At 44.9% G+C, this 26,097-nt stretch overlaps 1 protein-coding gene across 1 annotated transcript in view; it reads left to right on the top strand.

Moving 5' to 3' along the window:
- Nucleotides 1–26,097, top strand: part of LOC144784282 (ectonucleotide pyrophosphatase/phosphodiesterase family member 7-like) — a 178,006-nt gene that overhangs the window by 90,177 nt on the left and 61,732 nt on the right. The window contains exons 3-4 of the mRNA XM_078662964.1: nucleotides 9,399–10,025; nucleotides 24,355–24,595. Of these exons, the coding sequence (XP_078519090.1) occupies nucleotides 9,399–10,025; nucleotides 24,355–24,595 (868 nt within the window). The remainder of the gene's footprint in view (nucleotides 1–9,398; nucleotides 10,026–24,354; nucleotides 24,596–26,097) is intronic.

Here is a 26,097-nt window from a genome sequence, read left to right on the forward strand (position 1 = left end):
TTGCGTCTCCTTGGGGCGTAGTAATTGATAAAAGTTGGATTCTTAGTGAGCCAATTTGTTGAATTTATAGATTAGTGAAGGTAGGGATGGGTCCCTGTAGTTGCTCTTATATTTTGAAATGGCCGCTTTAAGTTTGAGTAAGTTATAAAATTCTGTACGCATTCGATGGAATTGTGTTAGTAAATGTGTGAAGGATAGTGGTGCAGATTTAGATACAAGTTGTTGCGGGAAGAAGATCCCTTTGTTGATCCATGATAGCCAATATAGCTTTTTCCCGCGGTATTTAATGTTCAGGTTATTTTCAAAGAGAGGCTAAAGCAGACAATTTTAGTTGTGAAGGTAACTTTTTATCTATGGTTAGTGAGGTATTTTTGGTGTTATTGATTGTATATTTAGATTAGTGTGGTGGTTGTGGCTGGATGTGAGAAGCAGTAGTGGTTCCAGATTGTTTAATATCGCTCTCTCTACTATCAACCAAACTGATGTGTAGCTATCCGGGGTTCAGAACCAGTTTGAGCACCGTTTGGCTAAGAAGGCAGTTTGGTAATCTCTAAAGTTGGCTAAGTCGACTCCTCTCGTGTGTTTTTTCAGTGCTATTCTTGCTATTCTTGCTTTGTTGTCTTGCCATATACATCTCGATATCTGTGTATCTAATTTTTGATGGAAATCATCAGATAGAAGCAGAGGGAGCATACTGATTAAGTAATTAATGATGGGAGTGATCACCATTTTTATTATCTCTATTCTACCTCACCAAGTGATACATTTGGGTGACCAGGTGTCTAGATGGGCTCTTGTGTTTTGGAGGGTTATTATTTCATTATGTTTAATAGAGTCTATAAGGTCTGATCCAAATTCTATCCAAGATATTTGACGTAATGGTTCTGCCAGAGTTCCCTAAAATATCTTTAGTAGCATATAGATTAAGGGGTTTAACTTCAGACTTATCTCTGTTAAGTTTGTAGCCCGACACTTCCGAGTATTTTTCTATGGTGTCCCTGAGAGCCCGGATAGAGGCACCTGTGTTTTCCACGACTATTAAAATATCATCCGAGTAGGTAGAGTTTAACCCGTTTACTTTTGAAGTCAGTTCCAGCAATGTCTGGGGTATTCTTTAAGTCTAGTAGCAGGGGTTCTAATACTAGAAGGAAGAGGGAAGGGGAGGGAGGGCAACCTTGCCTCGTACCTTGTTGTAGCTTGAGTGGGCCTTTTTGATCTGAGACAATTACTTTGTTATAGATGCTCTAATTTTCTCGAATTTATGTGGATAAAATTGCTTCTGTCATTATAGAATTAAAAAGTAGTTACACTGAGGGACAGGATGGTATACCTGCCTGTCTCATTAAAACTGATCCTCATTTATGGGTAGGTATCCTGAAGTCGCTGTTTGATCATTGTTTGAAGGCAGACATAGTCCCCAAGTCTTCAATCTAGTAATATATACCCCTTATAAAAAAGGATCGCAATCTTCCAAAACATTATCATCCAACTGCACTCTTAGATATTACTGAGAAGATGTTTGCCAAATGTTTATAAAATTATTTAGTTTCTGGGGTGGAAACTTCTCAGCTATTTAATGCCTATCGAACAGCCAGGCATACTGAAGGCTCGTTCCACAATTGACAATATTGTGTGCCTTCATATCACCAGTGAAAAGTATGTGAGGTCACGTAGAATGAAGATATATGCAGCATTTGTTGATTTCAGTAGTGCTTTTGAATCTGTCATTCGTCCCAATCGTTGGCATAAACGTTTGAGACTGTGCATTCTGCATGATTTGTTACTCCCACGTTTCATTCTGATAATTGGTCGAAAGTACCCCTGGGCACTGGAAATTAATGCTCAGACAAAATTCCAGTAGATAATGGTTTTAAACAAGATTGTATTTTGGCTTCTTTGTTATTTTCTCTTTGATGTTCCTGTTGTTTAAGTCAAAATGTGACATATACTCCCGAATTTGGTTCAAGGGCTGTTTCCACCTAGTAGGTTTTCTCATGATTTAGTATTAATCTCACTCACCCCTCTATTGGTTTACTTCTTGCCTCGTTTGCACTTGCACATAATCTTTCTGTAGATGAGAGGAATACTAAAATTATGATAATAGGGGTCAGAAGTGTTGTCTCCCAGATCCTAGTAGTTTAATGGGTGGACATTAGAGGTGGTAAAATAGTATATATACTTGGGAGTTAGTATTTCCAAAAACTTGTCATGGGCGCCTCAAGGTTCCCTGCAGTTTTCTAAATCAATGTTTACAGGAATCGGTCTTTTGCAATTTTTTAACACACAGGGAAGAAAAGGTGTTCAATCACTTTTAAAGGTGTATATGGTTAGTGTATTTCCTGTTGCATTGTACGCTCTACAGGCAAGGTTGCTTTCCTCGTTTAAAACTATATCCAACATTGAATCTGTTCTGTGGAAATGATTCCTTGGCGTAAGCTACTCCAGTTCGATTGAATTGATTTGTCTCAAATTGGGTTTTACCAGTATAATCTTTCGAGCTTATTGCCAGAATATTCGTTATTTTTTTCAGTTGTTAAGTAGTCTTGAAAATACATTGTAAAAAACTTTTTGACAGGAACTTTCGAGGGATAATAAAGGAATTTATACATTTGGGAATGTTTCCAATCACAATTTACATCAGATGGCCCTAAATAGTAATGAGGTGCTATCCTTTCTGGGTGCTAACCTGTCTGACGTGCAGTGCTTTTAAGTGCCTCTTAAAATACGAAAGATGAAATTGAAGCTTTCACAATGAATTGCAACATTGTCTAGAGATAAAAAGGCTTTAGTTGAGATATATGTATTTATTATGTGGTGAGATGCAAATGTATTTAAAGGGCAATTAATGTCCAATTGTATGAAGAATTGTTATGAATTTTATGTTTAATCAGATACTGTTTAGTGAAAACCTGTGAATTAGGAAGGATGGGTTAACCTCAGAATGTTTTATTTTTTTTTATCTGGATGTCTTGTGTCTGCCTTAAAATGTATATATCCTCTGATTTCAAAGTCCTTCAAAGTAATGCATGAAGAAGCACTTATTTATTATTAAATCCACCTATTGTGAATGTCTGTTGTTGTCTAATAAGGTTTTTTGGATCATTTCTCAAAGTATATTGACTTATTTTCTTATTGTTTAATTTATTGTATTACAATTTATACTGACTGTTTTATTATATATGTATTGTTTTAATTTCATGTACTTATTTTTAAACAATCTCTTTTGTATTGTATTTATATACTGCTCTTTGTTGTGGTTTTAAGTGCACTCTGTGGATGCACTTTACAGATTAAATAAATAAAATAACAATTTTCTTTTTTATTTTCAAAAAGAAAATTTCAAAATTGGATTTTCTTTCTGAAAAAGAAAAAAGAAAATGCTCCCCTTACCACGGCATTCCCCTCCCATGGCAAGGGAAGCATTTAGCAGTTTTCCCGCATGGATTTTTCTGATGGTGACTAGCAGCAATAACTGACCTCTAATTCCACCCATTTAAATTAGGTGGTCAGAATTAGAGGTTTGCCTCTGATGGCCCAGTACTCCTCAAGGCCATTGGAGGACTTTAATCATGGCAAGACAGAGTAGCCTCCGCCGTGATTAATCAAAGGTCCAGCCACATCTAAATGAGTCGGTCAGGTCATTATGTTGGCGGTATGTATACTCCATCAGTATTGCGACGGAATATACATACAACCAACATATAAATTAGGCCCTTAGTTTTAACATAGCACTTTATAATGCATTCCTGGTTTCTTTATGTGCTGTGAATAACAGATCTTACTACTACCAAATTTAATGATACTAACCATGTCTTTCAAGACTTCTTGGAAATTATATCTAGGGTAACACCTTCTCTTCCACTCATCTAGGGCAAGGAAAATATTACAAAAACTCCCTGCTTACTCTCTCCTGCAAGAATAATATTTAGAACACCTATAGAGCACAGGTAGTGTTGAGAAAAATTCCATCCACCTAAAGTTAGCATTACATTTGCATTTTATACTTCATATTGAACTTGATATATTTTAACCCATGATATTAACCATTGTGAGGTGGCTACTGTTGGATCTTTGTTAAGGACAGATGGCATGCAACAGACTAAAGCCCAGGCTTAATTTGACACATTGGATGCAAGTGGAGCCCATCTGCACTCATTTTTTTGGGACCGCACCTAACTGTCAAAATCAGACTTTCGCCCAGAAGAGCAAGATAGAAAAAACACAAAAGGACCCGAACTGTACTCGAGATTTGGGACAAACTGGCCGTCCGCAGGGGTCTCACCTCTTTTCCGTCTCCGCATACTCCAATTGCTCGCAACCCGCAATTTCCCCCGCTCTTCGCCCGCCTTACTTTGCAAAATGGACGGACAGGGGATGTAGAACGATACAAGACTTATTCATAGGAGATAGCATCAAAACTTTTGCCCAATGCAAACAGGAATTCCAACTATCAGAGAGGGAGAGATTTCAATACATACAACTCCGGCACTAGATACAGGCATCCTCCCTATCACAGGCGGCTACACGACCTTTCACACCATTTGAACGGCGGACCGGACATTTGACAACTCTAAGGGATTAATATTTAGCATATACCAAGTACTCCAGCACTCACAACGCCTTAACCCTCACCCTTACCAACAGCGGTGGCAATCTCTTCCCGACGCCGACATTGCACCCTCCCAGTGGGAACGCCTTTGGCGTAACATCCCGAAGACTTTCCATAGCATCCCCCAGCAGGAATCTGCTTACAAGGTAATGACCCAATGGTACTATACTCCCCACAGGCTACACAAAATGTTCCCCAACTCATCACCTCTTTGTTGGCGCTGCGCTCACACACTAGTAGATTTCATACACATCTGGTGGTCGTGCCCCCACTTGGCCACTTACTGGAAAGAGGTTCTCAGCCATATTAAACGGGTGCTAGGCTACCCATTGCATGAAAACCGACTTACGGTTGTTCTGGGCCTCAGGCCGGTGAACCTACGAGTTATGACCTGCCGTGGCCGGCATCTCAGTCTCCATATGCTTGGAGCTGCTAAGCAGACCATCGCTCTCTATTGGAAAAAGGCAGAAACGCCCTCAATAAACATGTGGTTCACCTGCCTGTGGCACATAGTGGCAATGGAACTGCTCACAACGCGCCTACAGTATCGAGACACAAAATATACGAAATTGTGGAAACCACTGGTAGATCACCTAGGACGATTGGAGAATCCTAGACTACAGCCACCAAGGCTATGGGCTCTACATCTCTTTAACGATGCCGTCCACCCCACAGACCCAGATAGACTTTGGAACCCCACTGACTGACTACCCTGCGCTGCACCCTTAAGTACCCAATATGACCTGGGTCTTGTAATCTTTGACACCTCGGCACCTGCAGCTACTTCCAGCACCACCCTGCACGTCGCTAGTGACATTAAACTGCATAGCTGCAACTGTGCCCCCCAGCACTGTGAGTTACCCCAGGTACACTGTCACTTTGCTTCTGCCTCCACCGCCACACCTTCTCCCCTTTCCCATAGCCCTCCCCCTCTCTTGTTATTGTTTTTTATTACTGGTATATCGGCTACAGCTTTATTGGCGGCGCCTATGTATAGTTCTGGTTTGGCTATTGGAGAAAGAGCTCTGAAGAGGTAGCACACAGCATTGTGCCTCGGTGACTTAGCTATCGTCACAGGACAACCATAACTCTACGATGCCTGCGCCAGAGCTACGTTTGTATGACGATGTTTTTTGACAGCACTGTAATCTATCATAATGCGCAATGTCCTTGAACCTAACTAAATAGGCCTGCTGAGACAGCAATGCTAGAGTTAATGTATAGGCCACGGTGTTCAGATTCAACCTCTTTTGTATCATTATGTGGCGCTCGCCAATTGTACTACTGATTACTATGCAATGTTTTTTTTATAAATGCTCATAAAAACGTGTTTGGAAAAACACCTATAAAAGGTGGCAAGAAAGAGGCAGAAAATACAAAAAACAGTTAGAGGGGGGAAAACCAGAAATTAAAAAGAACCTACAAGAGTGGAATAAAGGGTCAGGGAATGTCAGGTAGTGAATGAAAGAGGCATGCAATGGAGTCAACACTATGCAACCTTGGTATCAGGCAACTGCAATATTTTTGCCTCTGACTGCAGGTTCTGAGCAAATCTTTGGCCCTTGCACACTTATTGTTTTCTAAATTAGGCACTGCTAGAGCCTGCGGTAATGTGGAATCTCAGAGACTCCGACCGAACTTGGAGTGTATCCGACCATCAGTGCCCAACCAACCACCATTGTGAAATAGCAAAGGGCAGGCTTTAGCGTTGAAATTCTTTGTTGGAACCCCTCCCATGATCTCCTTCCTGATGGATTCCCTGACTAGACCCTTCCAATGGTGCTCCTCATCTATCCTCAGCCTCTCTCTCTCACATTTATTTCTTTAGAGTGCTACTCTTCCCAATGTAGACTGTCAGAGCGCTTTAAATTACAAGTATATTACAAAAGCAATGAGTCATACAAGTGTGTAACTCAATGTATAGGAAATGGTACTTAAGACAATGAGGATTACTAGATGTAGGAGTCATAAGTCATCCATATTGGTAGGCATTGTTTGATAGGAGTGCTTGGTCCGGAGAAATGAAGAGGCAGATTAACTAAGTTTTTACGATTTGCAGTAGTTGCTGCGCTGCCTTGCGTGAAAAGGAGGGAGAGCACAGCATCACCATAGTTAAGAAGATATGGTGCTGTTGCTCTCGCCTCTAGTGCTGGTGTACCTTAGGCTACCTTGCCCCAATACAAACACCCTTGCACCATAGTACAAAGGTGCTTGTATGATGTCAAGCTTAGGTTTTAAACAGGAAGGGTACCCTTCCAGCAGAAAGTTACATCCTTTGACAAAGTTTAACACTTTACTATTTTGTTTGTGTGCTGTACGGTGCAGGACACATGCAACGTTGGAAAGGGTTGGAGACAATAATCCTTTTCTCCAACTATATGCCAGCTAATTTGTGATGCCAGTAGATAGGGCTTATTGTCAACTTACATCTGTGAGTCCATGGGAAATTTCATGTACCACCCATGGCATGCCTCCTTGAAGTAAAGTGCCGCACACTGCTACTTTCTGCTACTTTAGGGCTTCAGTCAAAGGGATTTACACTAGAAAGTAAGCCCCAAAATAGCACTTTGCACCAGGTTTACATCACTTTTGTGATGACAATCGGGTGCAAAGTGTTAGTAAATCCACCCCATAAACATAGCAGAATGATTGGGGAGTCATACAAATAAAATTGTATTGATGCCCATAGGAACCCTTAGAAGAACAGAATGGTAAAAAAAAAAAACAATAGGACTCTAAACCTATGCATTTCAATTTCCACTTTGCGCATTGATGCCAGTTCATAGCTCAGTGTGCTATATTTGAAGTATTGTTACTTTCGAACTCCAAGTAACAAAAGGATCTCTGTGACAAAAGCAATGACCCACTGAGCTATCTTCTTAAAATACTAATATTTGATCTGCATGTCACAGGCCGATCTTTGCAGCTGGAACATTAACTCTCTATGCTACTCTATAATGAGTCAAAACTGTGACTAGACCCATTTCACATCTCACTCTCAAGTGCATTGACCAGCAGAGTTATTATGGCATTCTAATTATCCCCTGAAAAATGATGCACACACATGGACCTCTGGAGGCTGCTCTTATCCTTGTTCAGCCTCTCATGCAGAGAGCGCTCCCTTAACTCTAGTGCCCGGTTCGATGGCACAGGTTGAACCACCCCAAAGCCTGAGCTGGGAAAGGGAACCTGGCTGCTGTCTACAGAGACCAACTGGAGCAGTCCCCCTACATGTAAGCCAGATAATTTATGGGACGAGCTGAGCCAGAGGCAAGCCAGTTGGCCTAAGTCTTAGCTGAGCCAGCAAAGGAATCATGAGTTTTTTTCTGTGTAAATCACAGAAAATGATATGATGAACATGTATGCAAATAAACCAAGACAAACATGTTGAAAATAAATGGTAATTTACTGAGCTTTGGGTTTCAGGTTTCTTCAACATTTGTTTTAGTTTTCTTGTAACAACATAAACTTTTCAACAAGTGAAGGTTTTAGGCATTGTGTATGCTCTGCGCGCAATTACGCACTTCATGTCTCATATATCAATAATAATACACATTATATTCCTAGCGCACCTTTCTGTTCATCTCTGATACAGTGCGTGGTCTTAGCCAAATATGGTTTGCCCTGTGCAATCTCGGTTGCAAATGTATAAGTATTAATGTATTAAAAATAATCAAACTAAGCATATGTTGGAGCCAGAGCTGACTGGATGGAGATGCAGTTCAATCAAATGGTACTTTTGTAAGTGCTGAGAATGATTGTGGTTCTAAGGGATATTAGACCTTGGTTCACAAGAGAATGCAGGAAAGAGCAAATACAGTGAGTTCTGGTGAAATCATGAACAATGTCGAAGGTGGAGTGGTTTGTAAATATCACCAGAACCTCAGGACAGCAATATAGCACCATATTATACAGGGTACCTGTTAAGTATTTTTATATTACCTGGTTTTGGTCAGCTATCTTAATGAGATCAAAGTGCAGCAAACAGTGGACACTGAATGGAATTAGAATAATAGGCTACATTTACCTTTTTTGAATAAATCGTTAATACAACAATGGGCAATATGGGGGGTCAGTGGATTTAGGCAAAATTTGCAGATTTGACCACAATTGTTGTTTCTGTCTGCAGTGGATAAAAAAGAATACTGAGAGAGAATGTGACACTTAATTTGCATTTTTTACTGCATAATTCAGGCAACCCTACTGCATCGTTTGGTCCTACAGGCCGCATAATCCTAGTTGCCATGACGATGTTAAAGCTCTGCAGAGTGGTTTGAGGACTGTCATTTTGATAATGAAATCGGTATTTCACAGGCTACTGGGAAATATTTCCCATTTAGGCCCATAATGGGTTTAATAAAACTGTATTTTGTGCAATTAAAGCACCAACACGATGGATGGATGGTTGGATGGATGGATGGGTGGATGGATATCTCAGTGATAGCATATTACCTTCTGCACATTTGCATATATGCTTTCACAGAAGGATGTATACAATCTGCCTCACACATTAGTTCCCCATTCCATGGTACTGGGGTGAGTTTACAACATAGAAATTGTAAAATCACATTCAATTTTACCTTGTGGTAAAATCGCATCAGTAGCTTCAAACTCGTAATTAAGTCCACTGACATATGGGCACACAGCACCACACACACACACAAACATGCTCGGTTGTCTGTTTGCAATGCCATGCCTTAATTATCACGTGTAATAGTTTTATCTGTGAAACAGTTGTTGTCATTTTAGTGCTGCTGAAAATGAGGTTAATGTCTTTTTCATTACACAGGGGAAAAAGGTTGCCTCGTTCCATTATCCCGGAGGCGGGGCAAACTACAGTGGACAGCCTGTTTACAGGTCCCTGGTGGAATCGTTTGACCATCCTGACAGTAATGAGACAGAATGGAAAGAGAATATTGACATTGTCATGGGCTGGTTTACCAAAGAAGACTTTGACTTTGTAACACTGTACTACGGAGAACCAGACAAAGTTGGTCACAGTCCAGGCCCAGAGACAGAGCAGAGAAAAGCCATCATTAGACAGATCGACAGGACCATTGGCTACCTGGTGGAAGTCATTGAAAGGAACAACCTGAAAAATAAACTCAATGTCATCATAACATCTGATCACGGTATGACCACCGTGAAGAAACAACCTGAAGTGAAGGAGATCTTACTGTCAAACTATATAAATTACCGTAACCTCGTCAAGTTTGACATAGTGGATTATGGCGGAGCTGGGATGGTGCTTCCAAAGCCAGGAAAGGAAGAGGAGTTGTACCAGGCTTTGAAGATTGCTCATCCTAACCTCAAGGTCTACAAGAAAGAAGAATTCCCACCGCAGTTCCACTATGCTCACAATAAGCGCATTTTACCAATCCTGGTTTATGGTGATCTGGGCTACAGCATCAATGGGGTGAGTTCAGTTTAATGTAATGAGCAAACCTTACATTGTGAAGCTATAATACTGGAGTAATTATCTTTTAAAGTGAGTAGATGCAGCCTTAGATTCAAAATATCTTAATAAGGGTGTTCTTGCGAATGTATGGCACCATCTGTTGTTATCCCAAAATCTTTCCTATGGATCCTCAGATTTGAAAAGAATCAGGCGGAAATAAGTTCACAATAGCAATATTTACTTGCCCTCGTCTTAGGTGTATCCTTAAGTCATGGTGGTCAAAGCCGTGCCATATAAACTACGGTGGTGGTTCTGTGTGCCAGGAGGATGGAATAGACATATAAGTAATTATTGAATTTGAGAAGCTCCAGCTTGGTCAGGCACATGCTCAAAAGGCATACTATAAGTCAAAGCTGTTCAAGTTCAAGTTCTGCATTTATATAGCGCACTACTCACCCAGAGGGTCTCAAGGCGCTTGGGGGAAGGAGGGTGCTCACTCATCGAATATCCAGGTTTTTAATTGTTTTCTGAATGAGAGGTGGTTCTGGGTAAGGCAGAGGTAGGCAGGGAGAGAGTTCCAGGTTTTGGCCGCTAAGTAGGAAAAGGATCTTCCACCCATGGTGGATCTATAGATACGTGGGATTATGGCGAGGGCTTGATTGGTCGATCGAAGTTGGCGGGTGGGGGTGTAAAAGGACAGGCGCGTGTTGAGGCATTCGGGTCCAAGGTCGTAGAGTGCCTTGTGTGCGTGGGTGAGGAGACGGAACGTTATTCACTTGTTGACGGGGAGCCAGTGGAGTTCTTTCAGGTGACCGGAAATGTGAGCTTGGCGGGGGACGTCTAGAATGAGTCTAGCTGATGCGTTTTGGATGCGTTGGAGTTTTTTCTGTAGCTTTGCTGTTGTTCCGGCGTACAGGGTGTTACCATAGTCCAGACGGCTTGTGACCAGAGCGTGAGTGACCGTCTTTCTCGTTTCGGTGGGGATCCAACGGAAGATTTTTTTAAGCATACGTAGGATGTTGAAACATGATGAAGAGACGGCGTTGACTTGTCTGGTCATCGAGAGGGAGGAGTCCAGGATGAAGCCCAGGTTACGTGCGTGGTCTGTGGGGGTGGGTGCGTTTCCCAGGGCCGGTGGCCACCATGAGTCATCCCAAGCGGAGGGTGAAGATCTTAGGATGAGGACTTCAGTTTTGTCCGAGTTCAGTTTAAGGCGGCTGTTCTTCATCCATTCGGCTACTTCCTTCATTCCTTCGTGTAGGTTGGTTTTGGCGGTGTTTGGGTCTTTGGTGAGGGAGAGGATCAGTTGGGTATCGTCTGCGTAGGAGATGATGTTGAGGTTGTGTTGTCGTGCGATGGAAGCGAGGGGGCTCATGTAAACGTTGAAGAGGGTGGGGCTGAGTGAGGAACCTTGAGGTACGCCGCAGATGACTTCAGTGGCTTCTGATCTGAAGGGGGGTAGGCAGACTCTTTGAGTTCTTCCGGCGAGGAACGAGGTGATCCAGTCCAGTGCTTTTCCTTGAATTCCAACATTGCTGAGGCGTTGTATAAGGGTGCTGTGACAGACTGTGTCCAAGGCTGCGGAGAGGTCAAGTAGGATGAGGGCAGCTGTTTCTCCGTTGTCCAGTAGTGTTCGAATGTCATCGGTTGCTGCGATGAGTGCGGTTTCGGTGCTGTGTTTGGCTCGGAACCCGGATTGTGATGGGTCGAGGGATTTGTTGGATTCGAGGAAGGCGGCAAGTTGATTGTTGACGGCTTTCTCCATGACTTTGGCGGGGAAAGGAAGGAGTGAGATGGGGCAGTAGTTCTTAAGGTCAGTGGGGTCTGCTGTGGGTTTTTTCAGGAGGTCGCTGAGTTCGGCATGTTTCCAGCTTTCCGGGAAGGTAGCGGAGTTGAGGGAGCAGTTGATGACGTCTCGGAGATGGGGTGCGATAATGGAGTCGGCTTTGTTGAAAATGTGGTGGGGACATGGGTCGGTAGGTGATCCAGAATGGATGGAGTTCATCAAGCGGATGGTGTCTTCAGTGGTGACTGGGGTCCAGGTGCAAAGGATGTTGGGGGGGAGTTTATCTTCGGGTGTGAGTGGGGTGGGCTGATCTCCGGGCTTGTTTTCGAAGCTGTTGTGTATGTCTGCGATTTTGTTGTGAAAGAAAGAGGCTAGGGAGTCGCAGAGGTCTTGGGAGGGAGTGATGTCGTTGGTGCCGGCGGTGGGGTTGGTGAATTCTTTGACGATGTTGAATAATTCTTTGCTGTTGTGGGAGTTGTTGTCAAGTCGGACCTTGAAAGCTGCTTTTTTGGTGGAGTGGAGCGGATCAGTTGGTGGTGTTTGCGGATGGCGTTCTTGAATGTGGTTAGGTTTTCAGTGGTTGGGGTTTTTCTCCAGGATTTCTCGAGTGTGCGGCAGGACTTCTTGGATTGCTTGAGTTCATCGTTGAACCAAGGGGCTTTCTTGCTACCTTGTTTGATATGGTGTTTTTTCAAGGGTGCTAGTTCGTCAGCGCTGTGAGTGATCCATTGTGTGAGGTAGGTGGCTGAGATGTTTGGGTCCGATGATTTTGAGGGGGTGTTATGGAGAAGCGATGTGAAGAGCTGGTCCGTGGTAATTTTGTTCCATTTTCTGCGGGGAATTGGTTTTAGGATGTTGTGGGTTGTGGTTTTCTTGTAGTTGAAGTGGTCGCAGCTGTGGTCTGTCCAGTGTAGCGCTGAGGTGTGAGAGAAGGAGATGTATTTGCTGGAGGTGAAGATTGGGTCGAGTGTGTGTCCGGCACAGTGCGTAGGGGTGTCAACAAGTTGTTTAAGTCCGAGATTGGCGAGGTTGTCCAAAAGGGTGGTGGTGTTGCTGTCGTTGGTCTTTTCCAAGTGGAAGTTAAGGTCTCCTAATAGAATGTAGTTCTCGGAGGGGAGGGCGTGTGGGCTGATGAAGTCAGTGATATCTTCGCAGAATTGTGTGCGGAGTCCTGGTGGCCTGTAGATGAGGGTGCCCCTGAGAGTTGTCTTGGGGTCGGTGTGGATCTGGAAGTGAAGGTGTTCGGCGTTTGCGAGGGTGTCGTCGGAGCAGGTCGTGATGCGGATGGTGTTCTTATGGACGATGGCGATGCCTCCTCCTGTTTGGTTGCTGCGGTCCTTACGTATAATCTTGTATCCGTCAGGCATGGCTGTTGCGATGTCAGGCGCTGATGAGGCGTTCATCCAGGTTTCTGTGAGAAAGGCGACGTCCGGCAATGTAGTGTCGAGTAAGTTCCAGAGAGCGATGGCGTGGCTGTGAACCGAGCGGGTGTTGAGTAGGATGCACTTCAGGTGGTTAGTGTCGGAGCTTTGTTTGGCGTTAGTGGGGTTGGTGTGGGTCTTGGTGCAGTCAAACTTGCAGGAGTGGCAGGCGAAGGGACCATGGGTGTGTCCAGGAGCGGCTTGGTAGCAGTTTTGGAGGCGGCTGGGGTTGAGTGCAGAGAGGGTTGTGGTATCGTACGTAATGCGGGAGGGGTAGGTGTTACGGGGACCAGGGGGACCGGCACTGGGCGCGGTCCAGGCGCGGACGGGCGTAGATGGGCTTACCTTTGGCGCACCTTCGACGTGACCGCTGCGCGTAGACGCTGCGCGTAGGTCCATCTGTCCTAAATGGAGAGTGGAGGGGGGCGGAGCGTGGGAGGGGCAGCTGGGAGGCGGGAGCGAGGTGGAGGGACGGTCTGGGACGGCACAACAAACAAAATGGCAGTAACAATAACAAATACTGCGAAGCAGGGTGAGATTGGGCACAAAGTAAAGGAACTGTTTCAGCAATGGAGCGCTATGGGTGATTTTAATGTCAAGGCAGCAGTGGTATAGCCCTACGCACTCAGCAGCAGGCGAGCAATATTACACACAGAAAAATCGATTTACAATACAAAGTAATGCCCAGCAGTAGAGCGAGTGATTAGCAGTGGCGAGCGATTGAAAGCGCAACACAAAAGAATAGCAAAAACAATTATGAGGCACAAAGCGCAATCAGCACGATACCAGGAGGAGAGGAGGTGAGGGGAGCGACCGCTTCTGCACAGGACAGGACGGTCACAGCTCTCCACGAGGACGAGGGCAGCCTGTAGTCTCAGTGGGTGGGAGGGGCAGCTGGGAGGCGGGAGCGAGGTGGAGGGACGGTCTGGGACGGCACAGCAAACAAAATGGCAGTAACAATAACAAATACTGCGAAGCAGGGTGAGATTGGGCACAAAGTAAAGGAACTGTTTCAGCAATGGAGCGCTATGGGTGATTTTAATGTCAAGGCAGCAGTGGTATAGCGCTACGCACTCAGCAGCAGGCGAGCAATATTACACACAGAAAAATCGATTTACAATACAAAGTAATGCCCAGCAGTAGAGCGAGTGATTAGCAGTGGCGAGCGATTGAAAGCGCAACACAAAAGGATAGCAAAAACAATTATGAGGCACAAAGCGCAATCAGCACGATACCAGGAGGAGAGGGGGTGAGGGGAGTGACCGCTTCTGCACAGGACAGGACGGTCACAGGACAGGACGGTCACCATGTTGGAAAATTCAAAGAAAATATGAATCCTTACTGTAGGCTAATCTAGAGAAAAAAGACACATACTTGAATAACCAAATTTAAAAATGCTTCTGGACTGTAGTTGAACCTACAAAAGTGGTGTTATAAGCTCTCATTTGATGCTGATCAGGTAGGAATTACATTATGCTTATGCAAAGTAGCAATTCACATATTTAGCCCATAGAGAGCAGCCAGAGTGAAAATCCCCATCAAAGAAGAAGAAATTAAATTGGCTTCACTGGCCTCAATATTGGGAATTTCAGCTCTTGGAGCCCATTCTACAAAATATTCAAGGAACAGATAACAGATACATTAAAAACCTATATACAAAATAAATGTATAGGCACTTACCAGGACGACATAATGGTAACCTATAATAAATTATTGAAAATAATTGAAACCTTAAATTATGGAGGTCCAAATGGTAACATACAACCATCTAAATGAACAGTGCTTGCAATTTTGGCAAAATCTAAGTATAGGCATAAATATTTTCAGAATATTCAAAACTTCTATTAGATCCACGAAATGAATAATAAAATGAACATTAAATAAACAAGAAGCAGGAAGCCCAAGATGCTAGAATCAGCCACATCACACATGTTCTTTGACTCACTCTTGTTCGAGATTTGGGTAAATGGTAGGTAGACAGCTGAAATTAACATCAGGGTCAATGCTAAATGTGGGACCACACCTGAAATATTTAACCGGAGACCAATGTAACATTTGTGATGATCACTGTTTGACGAATGGTGGTTGTAATGGAATTGTTAGATGATAGTCTGCCAAAACTTAATAACTGGAGAACCAAAATGACTGAAGGGCTTTATGAGAAGAATATAAGCGGAAAGAAAAGATAAGTGAGAACTGAAAGAAAGAGAATGTTTGGGAATATTAACCTAATAACTTGGATACACTTCTGAAAAGAACAGCTAACATCTAATTTGGCCAAAGATAAAAAAGGATGCGAGTGTGTGCACTTAGGTGTGAATAATTATTCTCCACATTCAAACAGGCACACAAGGTTCGTGTGTTTTTTCACTAAACTAATATTTGACGATGACGATGAGGATGTTCTTTCCCAGTGATCTGAGATTCCGGCATTGTAATCTATCTCAGTGGTTCATTTTTGGCACAAAATAGGTACAACTGTTTACGGAAAAAAAACGAAATTAAACAAATTTAAAAAAAATTGAGTCATTTGGATACTATCGAGACAGTCTGGGGTTAACAGTCATAATTTAAAACAATTCTTATGGATCCTCTGATTTCAAAAGGTGTTTCAGAGATTGCGGGCCAAATGCGCAAAGGGACATTGCGCTTGCAAAGGACACAAAACTGGCTTAGTAAAGGCAAAGTTCCAATTCACAATGCACACCTGTGTATTACAGTTCACAAAGGCCCCGGCAAATCACAGTGCACAGATTGGGAACTCTTCTGAATCCCAAGGCGGTTAAAAAACGGTGGGCGGATATTCCTTCTACTGGCAGCTGGAAAGGTTATGTACATGTTTTATGTATGCTCCAGCTGCCGCAAAGCATGGATAGTTCTCTACTGTCAAGATCAGGCAGTAACATGTAGAAAGTGTACGTTGTCAATTACTGGCACCTTAACCGCTTCGCTGCAGCCGTGCGGGAGAATTCCACACGTGCGCGGTTCCGACGGCTGGGGGCCGTCTTCCGCACACGCCGTCCGATGCTTGGAAGTGGTTAACTTCTGCATATGCAATCTCTGAGGCTAAAGAGAAGCAGCGATTGGTCCTAGAGACCACTGGACCCTCGCCCGATGTCTCATCCACAATGTGGCACTTTCCATGGCATTCTGCCCCCTGTTCCGTTGAGTGACTATGGGGCAGATTTACTAAGGACTTGCGTTGTTCTTGTGTAATGCAAGTAGTCGTCACGCAATGTACGTCCGAAAACGGGATTTACAAAGCCATGCAAGATGCTAATTGCAGTTCCTTGCATGTCTGTAAAGAAATGTAATACAGCGGCTTACACTGTGTTGCGTTACATTTCGCTACGTGGTTGGTGTTCCATGAGTGAAGCGTAAGTGTTCCCATGCATCCACCCATTGAATTTTACACAGTCCCAGAATTACTAAAGGCAGTAAACCTGGGATTGTGCATAAATAGGTCACCTACCAAAGAGGGGCGTAACAAGGAGAATTCTGCATCACACATAGAAAGAGGAAATTGTCTCCTAGCATTGTTTTTGTGCGGGAAGGCGTCCCTTCCTGCACAAAAAACAATCCAACTCGTAACACAGGCATCCTTGCAGCATGAAAAGATGCAACAATGTAAACTTTCAGATGCTGAGATAATCTTTTGCCAAGCCTCACTTAGTAGTGCCAAGCACTAAAGTGAGGATAAATACATCAGAGGAGAGATAGCAATACAGGCTAGACACAAATTGGGCAAACAATGGCAGTAAACGAATCCACATGGTGTCAGGCTATTACAATGCTTTGCCTCTGTTTCACTGATATTCAGATAGGAAACATCAATTTTGTGACATGCTTACTTACACCTCTCGATAATAAAGAGCAATGAATAATAAAGAGCAATGGTGCTTATAGGAAACCTTGCGGAAAACATAATAGATGTTCCCATTAGGAGGTACTAAAAATACACTATGTAAAAGTGTTATTGAAATAAAGGGCGTTAATAAAAAGCCATACCTAAAATATTAAGGAATGAACCAACTTTGCAGTTAGGCCCTTTTAAAAACTGCTAGATCTATTTCATTAGGGTTATTTAAAACATAGTGTTTTACTGAACTAAAAATGCCTTGCTGTTAGCCGTCGCCATTGGGCTAGGTGGGATAGCGGTGGTGTTAATGCTTTCTATTCGCATCGCCACTCGCAATCACACTGGTGCTTGCTTATATCAGTGATCTATTCCTAAACCATTACACAATTAGTTACACAAAAAGAGCCCAAACAATCAGACCTGGCTAAATGTTGGCCACTTCTGCTCAGTGTACAGGACAAAACTATCGCCCCCATTAGGATGACGGGCGGACTTTGTCCGCCCGCCATCCCATCGGAAAAAGGGACCGCCCGCCATAAAGGCGGGGGTCCCGATGCTGGCATTAGGATGCGCCCGCCACAGTGGCGGGCGCATCCAGCATTCCTACCATTGTGGCGGGCAGTGCACTTAGCACCGCCCGCCACAATGGCAGGCATGCTGTGCACTTCCATGCACAACATGGCAGGCACCGCGCGGTGCCTGCCATGTTGTCCATGGAACTGCTGGGGGGTACCATAGGTACCCCCCATGTGCACCCCCACCTCCCCGGAGTCCTTGGGGCCCGCAACGGTCCCCCAAAGCAGACTCTGCATGCCTTTCCGCCGCCACAGAAAGGCATTGCTAAATGCCCATCCTAAAATGGCTGGCGGTGTCCGATAGACACCGCCACCATATAAACCCTTTGCGACCGGGGCGGAAAAGCGGCGGACGGAAAGACACTGTGCACTGCATCCCCAAATGCGATACAGTGCACGCAACGAAATTCGTTTTATTTATTTAAATGTTTACTTACCTGTAAAACTCCGTAATCCATACATTACTACCCCCCACCCTGCCCCTCCCCCTCCCCAAGTCACCGCCCTACAGGTACTCCCACTGCCGGCCGTGGCTGCTAATATGGTGGGGGGTCATTCCGGCGCGGATGACGGGCGGATCGCCCCCGCCAGGCCGGCGGTAGGCGGGGGCGATCTGCCCGCCATCCTAATGGGCCCCTATGTGTTTAAGTGGGCCCAACCATTTACAGTTTGTCTATCCCAATCACACCGGCACGATTGATCAGTCCCATTTAGGTAAAGTAGTGAGTTATCAGTCTTTGGGCTTTCTGTGGACTGGGCATGTCCTCGGATTGCTGGTGAAGTATGGCCCTGATTTCATTCACACATTTCTCATATCTTGACAATACATTTGGAGCAGAGTGCGTAAATCAGAGCATGGATGCTTCCTAACACCGCATACCCCTAGGGCCAGAAAAATCACCTTCAACAATTGCCTCCTAGATGTGTCTCATTTGGAACAGCAGCACAGTAGATGCAACCAGGATTCGTGTCTGTAGCTGCACAGCCTACATTCCCCGAGCCCTCCTTGGCCGGGGGTTAAAGTCTCTCACAGGTAATGTACAGGATCTTCCTACGGGTCTGACCGTGTATAGCTTCCAGGAGGTATGGCTGCGGCTTCCCCACCAAATAGGAGCTGTTTAGGGGACAGTTATTGAACAGCTTCAAACATTAATCCCTTGAAATGTCCCTCAGTTGTCTGTTTATTACTTTTTTCCAGGCTGTGTAGGATATATCCACATTCTTTAAAGCCATTTCCACTATTTGGAGGGACACAGTGGCTCACTGGAGATAATTATGTCACGGATCATCATGGACTCCAAGATGACTGTCAACCATGCCTATAGTGAGTTAGCTGGGGCATTCATTGTTCTGGTGTAATATTTTAATAAGGCGGTTTTACATTCTGAGGACTGATTAACCAAGCCAAAAGCAGTCTGAACTTTGACCATCGAACCTAACATAGCAACTAGAATATTTCCTACAGGCAGTACAATTAATGTGTTCCAAGGCACGTTAAAAGGCTTCTGGATAAGCTTGGTGCCCATACTGCAAAGCAGGGAGAAGTATTCATTAATGAATCTAAGTATAGGGGCAGCTGTCGAAACACTTAGCATCAAGTTCAATTGAGTGATACCATAGGTGATTGCAGCTCCTTTCTTATTCAGAGTTTTTTCACATGTGTGGTGGATTTAGTATTTTGTGCAAACCAAACTCTCAGATAGTTATATTTCATGGTGGTGTAAATAGTCATACCACCCAAGTGATATAGCATACTTCTTATTGCATTGCATTGCACATTTCTCTTTTTTATTTTACATGTTTATTTTAAGTTTGCACAAGTAATTTACAGTACGAACATTAACCAGGTACCCATGGACACAGTCAGATTTTCCACTCCTTATACTGACACTACTTAGGTCAAGGATAGTACCAGTGACGACCCACCACCACCACCCTGACCACCACTTCCCAACTAGTGCAGTGCTCTCAATATGTCGCTTACTAAATTGCTTAGGTCCCTTGCTCTGATTCCCGCTGCCCCTTGCCACCGATCAACGTCGGCCATCTCTGTGTCATTCGCCATCTCGTGCATCATGTCTGCCCAGTCTCTAAGATCCTCCTCAACCTTCCCATCAGTTTGGGTTTGTTTAACCCCTTCGACGCTGATGACGAGCTCAGCTCGTCATGAGGTACACCTCTCGTACGCTCATGACGAGCTGAGCTCGTCATGAACCGCAGGTTTTTCAAAAAGTCAGCGCACAGCGGGAAAATGCGCTGCACGCATGCGGTTAAGGCACAGTTTCTCCGCTAATACTCACTCCAACAGGCCCTGAAGTCATTTGGTTACTGTGGGCTCATCGTTAGTTATCTATTGTATCGCAATATGGTGCTTGGCAATCAAAAGGCCTGATTTTGCAAATTTATTCTGCATTGCTCCCCTCTTTGGTCTGGGTATCATGCCAAGCAGGCAATGGCGGATCGACTTTTGGACACCCACCCCTGTCACTCTTCCTAGTCTCCCTACCACCTCCTCCCAGTATCCTGCTAACTTCCTGGATGCCCATGTCATATCAATAAATGTGGCATCTGGTTTGTTACATTTTGGACATGTCGGCGGTCTGGTGTGGTATATTTTGTGTAGACTGTCAGGTGTCATATAGACCCAGTGTAGATAGTATAAATGCACAAGCTTAAATCTGGCATTGCTGGCTACCTCCAGGACTTGGCCGCAAGCCTGAGCCCATTCAGCGTCGGACAGGGGGACTTGCAGATCCTCATCCCATTTTTGCATTATGAGGTGATGCAGGTCCCCGCCTGGATTGAGAAGAAGACGAGGAAGCCGGGGAAGTAGGATTGGAGAATCCCAAGAAAGTTCCAGAAGAACTGGAAACCACACTTGCGACCTCCAGAAAGGCATCTCCACCATCACTTCCGCCCTCTGCGGCGAAGCTGGGCCGCCACCCTCACTGCCATTGAAAAGGGGGTAAATGCGTAAGCCTTCTCCTGACTCCAGTCCTGGAGAAAAGCATCCGTGGCCTCCGCCAGAGGGTCCGGCCTCCAGCTGAAGAATCCCGGGAGTTGATTATCCAAGCGGGACGCAAAGAGGTCCACTGAGAACGGACCCTACAAGCCGTTCAGCCATTGAAATACGTGAACGTCCAGCTTCCATAGGCTGGAGTCCCGCAGGTATCTCGAGTGCCTGATTGGCTCGGCCCGGTAAGTATTCCGCTGTCACGGATATGTGATGGGCCAGACAATAGTCCCAAAAATCCTTCGCCAGAGCTGCTAGAGCTCAAGAACGTGGACCGCCCAGATGGTTGACGTATCGAACTGCTGAGACGTTGTCCATGCGTAGGAGAACACAGGACCTTGCTGAATCTCTGGTCCAACAGCGGACTGCAAAGGACCCTGCCAGCAGCTCTAAACAGTTTATGTGTAGTTCCTGTTCCTCTGATGACCAGGCGCTGCCTGTGGAGAATTCTCTGCAGCGGGCGCCCCAGTCCGACCTGCTGGCTTCAGATTCTATTACTAGGTCCGGAGTCGACCCGAAAATTGCTCGGCCATTCCAGGCCTCCATATGGGTAAGCCACCAGGACATTTCTCCTTTCACATCCTCGGAGAGGGGAACTAGCTGGTCGTACGTCATACCCCTCCTGACGTGATGCGCCTTGAGGCGCTGAAGGGCTCGATAATGAAGGGGCCCTGGGAAGATTGCCTGAATGGAGGAGGACAGGAGTCCCACCACTCTGGCAATCTGGCGCAGGGAGGTGTGTGATCTGGAAATCGTCTGTCTCAGCACATGCCGAATTATGGCCATCTTCCAGGACAGAAGGCTCAGGGAGGCTTGCTGAGAATCCAGACAAACCCCAGGAATACCACTTTGTGAGACGGAGAGAAGACCGATTTGTCCTTGTTGATAATGAAACCCAGACCTTGTAACAAGGAGACTGTCTGTTGAAGTTGCGGGTCCAACTTCCTTGTGCACTGGGCCATCAAGAGGATGTCATCCAGATAGACGATCATCCGAATACCCTGGCTCCGCAGGACTTCCACCGCCGGATGCAGCAGCTTGGTGAAGCACCAGGGAGCCGAGGAAAGTCCGAACAGAAGGGCAGTGAACTCGAAAACCTGGTCCTCCCAGAGAAATTTTATTACAAAACGACGGTGAGGAGGATGAATGGGTGCCACCAGGTACGCGTCCTTGAGGTCCACATGGACCATCCATTCATTCAGAAGCAGAACATCCCGGAGAAGATGGATTCCCTCCATCTTGAAATGATGGTAGACCAACCACCCGTTAAATTCTTTGAGATTGATCACGGGCCGCTTGCCCCCGTCGGTTTTCTCCACAAGGAAGAGGTTGCTGAGGAAACCGGAGGGGTGCTGAGCTGACCGACAAATGGCCCCTTTGCGGAGAAGCGCTGAGACTTCTTCGTCAAACACCCGCGCATCGGCCAGGGAAAACCTTATAGGGCGGGGAGGCCTTAATTGGCGGGTCGGTTGTAGAACTCTATACGGAACCCACGCACGGTTTGAAGGACCAATGCGTCTGCCGTAATTGCTGCCCAAACCTCTGGAAAGGCCGCTAGCCGGCCGCCAATCTGAACCTGATCTGCAGAAATCACACTTACTGTTGGAACTATTGTTGCCAGCATTGTTCCTGAAGCCACCTCGCCCTCTGAAGCGCTGGACTCTGGTCCGGTAAAAGTTTGTGTAGTTTGCCGAGGTGTTGTACTGGCCTCTGCCGGACCCTTGCCCTTTGTTGGCAAAATTTTGACAGCCACGGCCGGTCGCGTGGCCCCTACCGCGACCGGCCCCTCGGGAAAAACGCTGTTGGAACACCCTCTTTATACTGGACTGGGCCTTGTCCAGGGAGGTGAAAGTCAAAACGAATTTCCCTAACTCCTTAATGAAAGGGCTAGTAACCCAAGGTAGGCTGAGGGCAGCACTGACAAGCACAGCACTAGAATATGGGCAGGCCTTAGGCTAGCAATAGCTTTGGATCTGGTAAAACCAGGCAAAATTGAGGCAGTACCAGCCTCACAGAGCTCTGACCCTCTCTAGTAGACTAGGTCTTGTCCACCTCCCTGCCCGCTGTCACACGCTGCAAATCACCTGCCACTTCGGGCAGTCAATTAACACGCGGTTGAACCGCTTATCACCTGCCACATCGGGCTGTCAATCAACATGAGGTGAAAAGGCTTATTGTGCACTGAATTCGCCCGCAGGCGTCTCCGCGGTATTACTGCTGTACTGACCCACTCGGGCGTTCACTTTAAGGGGGGAAATACGGACCATGATCGGGCGTTCAAGGTGAGGGGGCGGATGAGGCTCCGGCACAGCTCATTCTCCTCAGCGTGGCTCCCGTCTTTGAGAGAAAAACCGCGCTGCAGAGAACGAGACACGATGGCTCCCTCTAGTGGGCGGAAGCGCACCGCAGCACCAACAGGAAAGATTGCGTGAGGGGCGGAGAGCGTCCCCGCGATCAATGGGGCTCTCTTGAAAGAAAAAAGGGAAACATATACAAAGCAATGTCACCACAGACCTCCCCAAACATTAAGGCATGTAAAAAGCCAAATAACAATTGACAACGGCATAAAAAACCCAAGTTAACAACGCAAAATTAGAGAGATGAGTAGAAAGCACTTAACTGGCTGCGAAGCAGTGAAGAAAGAGGAAGATGGCACAAGATGGACGCCCTATCTTCATGTTATGGACATTGTGAAAGGACTAATATTGTGTTGATCTCATGGACTGATGGGATATGTAGTTGTTTATGCAGAGAACATTTGTAATTTTCCTGTGTAATGCTTTTTCCCTTTGTTTTCGGGATATGTGAGCATTTGTTTTGGTGCTTTTGTGGGCTGCTGTGAGTTTGGATTGTAATAAACAGCGAAGAAGGAAAAGCATAATCTGAAGCCTTCGGTACTGACATGGAAGTCAGTCCCTGTCCTCGAGTGGGGAAATCCAGGGATGAGGTATCTTCCTGTTTGCTGCAGATGTTGTAGCCACAATACCTAACTGCCCTCAAAAGTCCATCTCTGGGGCAGGCCCTGGGCTCCCCTGATCCCCAAAGGCATATAGGCCTACCTCTTTAGCGCTTCTATCCAGTACACCCAATGGGGCCACCACATTGCTCCTGATGCACTGCTCTGCTCCACATTCCCAGTGGGGAGGTCAGGATCACTTGTGGGCCAGACAGGAGCTCCAGCACCCATTGCTAGCAGTCGCCACCAATGTCTTAGCTCACTGCTCCCTAGTCGTGTGGGCTTATCCGTCATCCAGCCCACGCTCAGCAGCTGTGATACCAATTTTGTATTCCCCACCAGACCAAATTGTGTGATCCTGGATATTATACCTCATTAAGCCTAATTTCTGCTACCTGACAGACATGGGAGCATGTAGAGACTAGGCTAAGTCCATATGGTTTTAGAACTTGTATGGTCTCATTGTGAATTCCCTTCATTTTGGTGAAGCTTCTATTAGAATTACTTGTTACCCAGATGTTAGCATTCCCCAACATTGGGCATGCCAATTCATATTGTCAAAAGAGAATCTGTCATAATGGGTGAAATTGCACGTATTTTAGGGATCACGTAATAAGATTGTTATATATATATGAAAGTTGAAAGCGATAAAATAAGAATTGCACAGAGAAGGAAATAAAAAGTCTGCTATAACTATTGACTTGGGTTTTCTAATATAAATGGATATTTTTTTACAGAGAGTCATAATCTATGTCAACAAAGGAGACCATGGTTTCGACAACAAGGACATGGACATGAAGACTATATTCAGGGCCTTTGGTCCTGCTTTCAAAAGGGATTATGTTTCTGAACCATTTGACAGCATTCACATCTATCCTCTCATGTGCAAACTCCTAGGAGTAAATCCAGAGCCTAATAATGGCTCGTTGGCCTGGACAGAGCAAATGCTTGAACCCATACAGCCTACAATTCCACCTGGTAAGACATTGAATTTTTGTAGCATCAACTACTTGAAAAGTATTGAGTGAAGGAGGGAGGGATTGAGTGTGTGAGTGAGTGAGTGAGTGAGTGAGTGAGTGAGTGAGTGAGCGAGTGTACTTACATAGAGAAATGTTTTGAGAATCTAGCTGGAGGCCATACAGGAGGCAATATTCTGGATTTCCAACATCAGAGCACAAATTCAGCAATAGTCTCAAAAACAATTAATCTCAGTATGAGTGGAGGTAGTAGCATGAGGAAAGCACAACAAGGCTCTGAAATCGTGAATCAGTGAAGAACCTGGTGTTCCTCGATGTACAGGTCATTCCTCATTCCGTGGGCTGCTACTTATAATGCCTTGATTCAGGGTTGCCAACCACAAAAAGGGTTTGGTCCTCAATCGGTAAGGCCAGGCCACAAACTAGAAAACAACACAAGAAGTGCCAATACTGATGAACATTTACTAAACCTTTCATTTTAAGATCACATGACCTAATCACTATGATCTGAAAATGTGTTTTTTTTCTCTATACTTTTGATTATTTTCGTTTTTTGATTTCATCTCTTTTTAGAAAAAAGTTTTATTGATCTGTTTTGGTACATACAACATTTTTGGATATTTGAACATACATTGAAATCACAACAAGAAAAAATAAAACATACAAACTAAATGACACAGTATAATTTCAAAATACAAAAAAACACATTACAATAAAATAACATAAACCACAAATATAGCTCTGGTTCTGTATAGGTTTTTCAACCACACTCACATTAACCACCAATACCTCTGAATACTGTCTCACTAGGTTATGTTTTAACTGTTTTTAGAGGTAGTGACCAAATGGTGACCCTACTCTACTCATTCCAGTTGTTTTAGACATAAAAGAGACAGGGATGTTTTGTGAGCATTAGTGGTATTGCATCAACCTGAACACCTGTTTGGTCAAAAAGAACTGTTGATGCGTTTCAAACCCCCAGATCTCGTGAAGGGTTCTCCTCAGGACACAACACACTTGAAGAGCTGCAAATTAAAAAGAATAGAAACATACTACAGTTTAGAACTTAGTTTCAATGTCATTCACTCCTACTACACTCATGGAAAAACACACTGCCCAATTCTGTCTTTTCTGAGTGCTTCATTCGCCTTGTTTTGTTCACAGTACAGTGACAATTGCCTCTCATGGCACTACTATGAAATCAAAAGAATGTCAGAAAAGAACATATTTAGGCTCGTGCCCCCCATATCGTCTTCACTGAAAAAATGGAAAGTGTATAAATTGTTGAAATGTGAGAACAGTTGGTCCAGTTTAATTTTTTTAAATCTTAGTAGGGGTCTATCCGACCTTCCTCGTGAATTTCCATGAAGTAGGTTGCGCATTGTGACCCACTACGATTGAATGTCACCACATGGATGGTGGCCTGCTCGGGTCTGAAGACCACCATGTCTGTGACGCTCTATCCCCTCTGACCTATACCACTGTTGCACCTCTCTGGTCACT

Source organism: Lissotriton helveticus, chromosome 10 (genome assembly GCF_964261635.1).
Source record: "Lissotriton helveticus chromosome 10, aLisHel1.1, whole genome shotgun sequence".
NCBI classification, from domain to species: Eukaryota; Metazoa; Chordata; class Amphibia; order Caudata; family Salamandridae; genus Lissotriton; species Lissotriton helveticus.